This window comes from Embiotoca jacksoni, unplaced genomic scaffold, assembly GCF_022577435.1.
Source record: "Embiotoca jacksoni isolate LCO1_2020_lvr unplaced genomic scaffold, fEmbJac1.0.p SCAF_5, whole genome shotgun sequence".
NCBI lineage: Eukaryota > Metazoa > Chordata > Actinopteri > Embiotocidae > Embiotoca > Embiotoca jacksoni.
The window spans coordinates 9,144,955-9,153,075 of NW_027185403.1; the positions used below are offsets into that span (position 1 = coordinate 9,144,955).

The 8,121-nt window shown below is 42.7% G+C and overlaps 1 protein-coding gene across 1 annotated transcript; it reads right to left on the reverse strand.

Annotated features, from left to right (window-relative positions):
- Positions 1-464: 464 nt before the first annotated feature.
- On the reverse strand, positions 465-6,914 carry rtn4rl2b (reticulon 4 receptor-like 2b). Its single transcript, XM_069170625.1, has 4 exons — positions 6,769-6,914; positions 5,114-5,340; positions 4,735-4,968; positions 465-3,231 (listed from the first exon to the last, which is right to left on the reverse strand). Exons 1-4 carry the CDS (start codon positions 6,815-6,817, stop codon positions 2,359-2,361), a joined length of 1,383 nt encoding a protein of 460 aa, XP_069026726.1. The 5' UTR covers positions 6,818-6,914; the 3' UTR covers positions 465-2,358.
- Positions 6,915-8,121: the final 1,207 nt, after the last annotated feature.

Below are 8,121 nucleotides of genomic sequence, written 5' to 3' on the forward strand. Positions count from 1 at the left end.
TCGATCTTACTGTATAACATGGCCAGATATAGCTGCCTCTTGCACATGGTGAGAAAAGTGATTGGGGTGAGGAGTGAACACAGTTGAGGTTGATGAACTTCAGCACGCACACTTCCAGCCTCATGTGAATTACTTTACACTTACGCACACTCACAGACACATAACAAATACCACCCCACTCCTGCCATTGTGTACACGTCCCTTATTTCATAATGATTTTAGTTTGAAAGTGTGAACTATTCTTTGTAAAAGCAAACTTTAATTGACCATCGATTCAAGACGGACTTGTTGCAATGTTAGACTACTGTCTGATTTATTTATCTATATAAAGTTTCTACTCTCTATTTTTATCTGTGTGCATTGTGTTTGTGCTTATGAACCAACTTTTTTGTGTTCCTTTGTGGCATCTTTAGAGAGCAAGGGTAACAGTGAAGCAATAAAGAAACTTTCACTTATTTCTTTTAAAGTATTTATTTATTTTTTAATAAAGCAGAACAGGTTTCTCCATTGGAAAATACAGAATTTTACAACGTCACAGTAGCTTTCATGTTCTATTCAGAAACTCACAGTCGTGACTCAGGTTGTGTTCAGATTTCACATACGGGACTGACAAGGAACATAATGGCCCCCATGAATTATGCAGATTCCCAATTAGGTTGGATTGGCATTGGGTTGAACAGATTGCCGAGTAATACCATGCCATTTTCCAGAAACACACCATGCCATTTTCCAGAAACACAACCGAGAATAGTACAGCTTCATTATGAGAGATAATGTTCTTGATTGTTGTGGTTTGTGTGACCATAAAATGAAGAAATATATCACTGAACTCAGGTAAAATCCTTGGATTTACCACATCAAAAATATAACTAAATCTGATACAGATTGTGATGCATTTTTAAACTTCAGTTCTAAATCTGAGACATGTTTATTTGTGCATAAATGACCTTTTCAACTCCAGGTTAGAAAGAAATAAACACATTGTCGTACCTGTACATTCACACTCTCTAAGAACCGGAGACCAACAGCAGGTGTAAGTGTGATGAAACAGGAGCCAACAGGACAGCGACCTGAGGCTTAAAACAACACGTAGAGCTGTGTAGGACTCAAGCCTGGTGTTACTTTATACCCTCTTCTGTGTCAGTTCCAACATCCAGACTAACAACCTATTTAACACTGCCACTGACACAGGTAACACACACACACAGGCACTCATTTGACTCATAGATGACGAAGCTAGTCTCCTCTGGACTTCAGTCTTTTAGTGTACAACAGTCCACTTTGACACACACACCCACAGCAAAATGAAACGCACACAATAAAAATCTGAATCTGGAGCGCAGATTTCTTTTTTTTGTTTTTGGTTGTGAGTATCTTTGTCCCTGCTTATATTAGTGCGGAGCTCTGATATGTTTAATCACACCTTTTTGGGATTATCCTTTCAATCTGGGACATGTGGCTCAAGATTTTGGACTGTCTGAGGGGGGAGGAGATGAGTGGAAAACACAAGGGTAAAAAGGAGTTTCCACATTGAATTAGTCTGCCTTCCATCTACAATCTAAGTACCTCTTCTATCACCACAAGCAGTTTGTTTACAACTGCAAACTGCACTACAAGGAAAGTAGAAATCCAGCTCGTCTAAAACATAGTGTGCAGTGGGTGTATGTACAGTAATAATGTGTGGTATGTTCAAGCGGTAGTTCGCTGGCATCTCTGGGACCTGGAGAGGAGAGTCACCCCTGGCAGCAGACCTAATCATCCTCCTTCCTTTATGCCTTTAGGCAAACATGTAAAACTTCACAGTTCTTTTTTCCCTCCAACATCTCTCTTTATCTGTATTAATCCACATCTTTCTCCTATTTCTGGTAGTTCCAAATAACCTACCATTGATCACCAGTTTCAATCATGATGAAAGAAAGAAATTATAGTGGGACAATCTTAGTACTGATTAGATGGTGAGCACTGGTTAATATAGAAAATAGCTGTAGATTAGCCACAACGCCTGCGTTGTTCACAGCTGTGATATCCAAAAAATATCCAGAGACCCAAGCAGCTAATTTGGTATGTTCCTGCCTTTGTTCCGTCACTATCAGAGTCAGTGTCTCTGCTTTCTGAAAGCTTGTACCACTGAGTAGCATCTATTTCAACGTTTAAACCTTGACATGCTCTACATCACCGCAACGGACATTTGCTCTTTAAAACTGCTCCCTGTTGCCTTGCCTGTCTCATGCATCAGTGTAGCGCCCCCTGCGTGTCGCCGAGGCAACTGAAAGGAATCAAGATCCAGGTTTCCGTTAAAACTGGAAAGAGCAGGGGGAGAAATCAGAGGAGGAAAAAGGTTGAGGAGGAGATAAGAGCTCAGCTAAAAAGGAAATGGAAGGAGAATGTGACTATGGAGAGGGAGAGGAGGTGGAGCAGGGATGGGGTGATGGTAAAGGAGGAGGATGAGGGGAAAGCTGGGTTGTCATAGTTTGATGGACACTCAGGCTCCAAGCAGCGGATGGAGGAGTCTTCATTGCCATAGTTTGCCCAGTATTCTTCTGGGTCGAGCTTGGGAAGTGCTGCCTCATCGTCTGACAGTTCGTACTTGGAGGGGATGATTTCAGAGGGGATTTTGGGGAGGTACTGGGGCTTGACAGCAGAAAAGGGGAAGGCCTTTACTGATTCTGTGCTCTTCTGGTATGAGGCCTTGGATGAAGATGCGGGCTTGTGCTTGGAGAACCACCAGCGTGTCTTGGTGCTGAAGGTGGTTGTGGTGGTTCCACCCAGGGAGCCGGGGTCAGGCAGAGGACAGCGAGCAAAGTCCAATTCACGGAGGAATCTGAGGTCCTGGCCACGACTCTGGGATGGGGATGTGCACATGAGCTCAGAGGAAGAGATGCGGGCCTTACGGAACCACTCCCAGAGGGGACGGGCCTCGCAGCCACAGGACCATGGGTTACCATTGAGGCGGAGGAACTGGATGCCCTGGGCATCACTCATGGCCTGGCCTGGCAGCTCAGCCAGGGAGTTGTTGAACAGGTAAAGGATGGTCACGCGGCCCAGGTCACGAAAAGCCCGACGGTTGACCTGCCTGATGCGGTTATCGTGAAGAAGGAGACGGTCCAGGTTGACCAGGCCTCTGAACACATTCTCAGAGAGGGCACGGATACGGTTTCCGTGCAGGAAGAGATGGTTGAGGTTGACCAGATCTGAGAATAGGTCATCCTGCAGGAAGTGGAGTTGATTTTCCTGTAGCAAAGCAAAGTCAAAATACAAGATTTAAGGCTGTGAAAAAACACGTGGGAAAACTAAACTGTTGGTTTTAGTTGTTAGAGGCCCTCAAGAAAATGATCTATTTCAAGTTGTTCAATAAAAAGCTACTATTTACATCTCAGATACTTTACAATCTGATGAACCTTAGTTAAGACATAAATCTAGAATTAATAGTCTTTTAGGAATCACTGAAATTTTGTTCAATATTTGGTCAGAAGATGGTCAGAAGTGACTGTCATTGTTTGGAGCCACACTGAATGTGGGATGTGTTTTCTTTCATTCCCTTAAAAGGCTTCTTGGCAGGAACTTATTGTCTAACTGAAAAATAGTTTAAATTCAAAGAAGAGCTGAGATACCACTGTCAGCTGCCAAAACCATACAGCATCCAAAACAACTCTGGAAAAATAAATGCACGTGACATCTCTGCAAGCTCATTTTCAGTGTACTGAAAATGAAAATTAGGAACACAATTGAAAATTATTATAAGTATTGATAATGCGTGGCAATAATGTAAATGATATAGCGTTATTTTCCTGTCTGTTCTTTAAAGCTATTAAGTGTTGGGTTTTGAAGTGATCTATCAATGAAGCTGAGTTTAGCAAGGTATTTTTTTCGTATCATCTAAACATAATTTGGTAGTTAAGTACTTATTCCTAATAGAATTAAGTGCAGGATGAACTTCTACGGGAATGTTTTCTGACAGTGGTGTCATTTAAATGAAATGTTGCATATCTGTGGGTTTAATCATTTTCAGTCATTTGGCAGTAGGTCAACTGTTATTGTCTTTTTGGTCTTCTTATATATTTTAGTGTATAATTTCAGCTTGTTCCCAGAGTTTGGTTTTATTTTGTTTCATTTTGGCTCACAGATAGAACATCTGTTCAGAGGAAACATGTGGGCACATACTCTTTACACTTAATTATATGTGCATGTGCGATTTGGAAACACTCACTTTGCGAACAGTCATCATTCTGTGCCATTAGGTCCCTGCAATCAATTGAGAGCAATCTGTTGTGCTTGCTTAATAATGATGGTAACATAAATTTCCGATTTGTTTTACCACTACTGAATAGTCCTAATTGCTTTTGCAGAAGTACATACTGTATGTTGTTTTAGTTCTAAATCTTATCTGTTTTAATATTTACTTATTGTCAGTTTGCATTTTACTGACTGTGCTGAGTGCATCTCACTGAACCTTCTCATAATCCTTCATCATGTGCAGTATAAAAGCATCAGTGTGTTTGTGGGTGTGCAGCCTGTATGTGGACAACTGTAAAGTAACTGACGTCAATAAGTCAATAAACACAAGTGTGTGCTACAGCGAGTATCACGTGTACATAACCATGCATGACTGTCCATCATCCATCTGTGCATATACTGTATTTCTTTATGTGTGTGTGTGTGTGTGTGTGTGTGTGTGTGTGTGTGTGTGTGTGTGTGTGTGTGTGTGTGTGTGTGTGTGTGTGTGCGTGCCTTTACCTGCAGGTAGAGAAACTGTAGGCTGTACAGCTTGTGGAAGAGGTCATGGGGGAGAGCGGCCAGCTTGCAGCGATGCATGTGCAGGCTCTGCAGCTTCTCCAAGCCCCTGAAGGCTCCACCTTCCAGGCGCCGCAGCGAGGGGTTATCACCCAGATCTAGCTCCTCCAGAACCCGAAGGTTACTAAAGGCTCCGGCCTCAATCCATGTGATGTTGTTGCCATATAGCCAAAGCACCTGCAGATGGATCCAGCAGGGCAAAAAAAAGAAAAAACGATGGGATGAGAGAGGAGAAATAAACAAGTTTGATGAATATCTCCAAATACTGTTAGAAAGTTTAACAGAGACAAACACACACACACACAGACACTGCCACACTCACCTGTGTCTCAAAGCCAAAAGAGTCTGCGCGAAGCTCTGTGATGCGGTTGTTCTGCAGGAAAACACGTTGTGAGTCATAAGGAACACCAGCCGGCACTATGGTAAGGTTCTGGGACTGGCAGCTGACCGTCATGGGCGTAGGGTAACACACGCACAGCCTGGGGCATGCGGTCACCCCGCCCAGCTTCACCACCACCAGCCACAGAATCAGCCACAGTGATAGTCCACCTGGAGAGAAGCAGGGAAAGAAGAAGGGGATTATTTTCACTTAGAAGAAAAGATGACATTTTAAAGTTATCAGAGGGCCATTGTTGGAATAATTAGTCCTGGTTTACTAAACGTACACATTGTGTGTGAAAGAAAGACGGACAAAGACAGAGAGGTTGATTTCAGGCACCATCTTTTTTGTCTGTCTGTCCGTCAAACCTGTTGCAGTTGTCAAGTGATTGCTTTTTACACTGCCATGCTCACACCCGTGACTTGTTGATGGCCCCCAGAACTGTGGGCTTCATATATAATTCACCAGATTACATTACAAAAATCATTCACCCATTCATATCCACCTGATCACTTTACATAGGTATCAGTGACTGTTGTGACATGGTTACATAACTCTGGATTTCAACCGTTTATAATAGAAAGATCCCCACAAATCAACAAAACAAACTTTTGGGAGACAAAAACGGGAATCACAGGTGGCTCACTGCATTACATTAACCTGGTTTCCTAGTTCTCAGGCTATTTACACCAAAAGGATGTTTCCGCTGAAAGGTTTAGCAGTGCAGAGGGCACGCGTAAAACAGGTAACCAGACCCGGATCAGTTTCGGTTCTTATCAATAATTTCGCAGCTTCTTGGCACAGCTCGAATAACGTTGCACAATAGTGGCCAACGCGGGAAAAGTACAAGCATTAAATATTAATTAAGCTCCTATTCAACTGCTGTGCGCAACATTTTCCAGCTTCTCACCCCTTGACCTCCGCACAACTTGCACAATTAGATGCTCAGGATGGTGAGGGACAGCCGGAGTTGGGGCGTTTAAGTCGAAAAAACAAATTTCTCGCGTCTTAATTACCTCAAAGGTGACGTGAGATGAAGAATTAAGTTCAGAGTCGTGCGTACACACATAATAGTTACATCTCTCCATGCGTAATGGAGACATGGAGAGGTTTGATAAACAGATTTTTGTTAAACTTTACTAGTTTCGATCACATGCTGTAAACGACTTTTCATATTGACCATAATATCCCGTAAATTTAAATTGTGAAACTGTGAAATCTTTTTGCACACATAGTAAACCCAAAATTGCGCACTTCCGACACCAACAAACTCCAAACATGCATAATTGACAGTCACAACTTAAATCTATGTGGATGTTGAACAATGGTACCCAAGTGTCAGTAAACAGTTTAAAATACAGACCAAATCACTGCACATAAAAGCAAAGTCTACGTATTCACCTTTTTGTTAACACCCAATATAGTTCTGGGATTTTTAATTTGGAATGCGATTATTCCAAATATCACTTGCTAAAAATCTCAGGAAAATGTAGTTACAAGCTGTTGCAAGGTAACTAAAATCACATAAAAATGATTGCAAATGCAACGATGCAAGACTATCAATGGATTGAAACGGCAAGTGAAAAAAAGCAACTTACTTTTAAAGTTGTGGGCAGTGGAGCCCCTCACGGTCCGACGAGTCTGCATCTCGAACCAAAGCCGAAAGCGAGTTAGCCTGCGCGGCGTGGAAGTGCCTGCTTGCTGCTATCTCTGCTGAGGTTCAGCTCTGGTGACTGTGTCGCGGCTGCTGTTGGCAGTGACAAGCAGAAGTCCTGGGAAGCCTTTTATACACACGACCGATCCTCGCCCACAGTACGTGGGCCGCGGAGGATCCTCTCTACGTCAGCCCGGCAGGAGGGGTGAGAGGCACCGGAGGAAACGACAAGAAAGGCAATAGCAGGTTTTGTCACTGTCTTCTTTGCGTTACGCACCACTGTCTGTCAAAAAAAGGGATATAATCTTGATGATCTCCTATTAGTTTTTGATAATTAACGGAACTATAAAGCACAGCTTTTTATTTATTTATTTATTTTTTTTTTTTTAGAACTGTTTACATTTCTTTTAGAACAAAAGTATTCTAAATTTTTTTCAGTCTTTTTCGACAAAAAATACCCTGAATTTACTCCTCTATTTATCATTAAAGACAAAGCGTGTGGGAGGAATACTGCTGATAAAAGATGAAGGTGGGATGGAGGGATTTGATGACAACAAATTAAGTAACTCCTGGGGAAAAAGTCAAAAATATTTACTGCATGCCAGCTGCTCATGAAAAACATTTGTGGTTCCACCGTGGCATATGTGCCCACAGGAGGGTTGTGGGAGGGCAGGAGGTGGGAAAACTCATTTGGCATTAAAGTTAAAATACCATTTCTCCCCTTGTGTAGGCCAGTTTGGAAAGAGTCAGAGAGCCGCCTACAATTCTGAACAACAGATGAACATGAAAGGGAAACCCAGCGGTGGAGTGAAATGATCTAACACAGCATATGGACAGGCTACATTTGTGTGAGGAGAGATGACATACCACTGCCAAATTTGAGTGGTACAAACACATCGGCCCTGTCGCACAATAAGACACACTTGTCACCAAACAAATTGTCTTTTTGATGTCACTTTTAGTGAAGCAACAAAATGTTCTGTTGTTCTAACATGGCCTTTCTTTGTGTGGTGGATGTGAATGAGGATGGTGTTACCTCACTACCACTAACGCTGACACAAGTGATGAAGGACACTGAGTAGCTCTGAGCTAATTTGGCTGCATTGCAAACCATTTGCTGGAGAAGGTGCGGTGCAGCATGGGGGCGTTACGTGGGATGGGATGGGACATGTAGGTCTTGTGCATGTGAAACAAACAGTGTCAGGGCAGGGGGTGGGCCGGGTTTACTCACAATTGAGTCCTTTCTTCATGACATGGGTCAAGGCCAGGCCCGTGATGCACATCATCTGTTCCCATT

Bases quoted from the DNA above. Each gene is read 5' to 3' on its own strand.
- rtn4rl2b (XM_069170625.1), bottom strand. From the start codon at position 6,817: ATGCAGACTCGTCGGACCGTGAGGGGCTCCACTGCCCACAACTTTAAA. The intron at 5,341-6,768 runs GTAAGTTGCTTT...GCTTCTCTCCAG, and splicing joins CACTGCCCACAACTTTAAAA to GTGGACTATCACTGTGGCTG. The intron at 4,969-5,113 runs GTGAGTGTGGCA...ATCCATCTGCAG, and splicing joins CTTTTGGCTTTGAGACACAG to GTGCTTTGGCTATATGGCAA.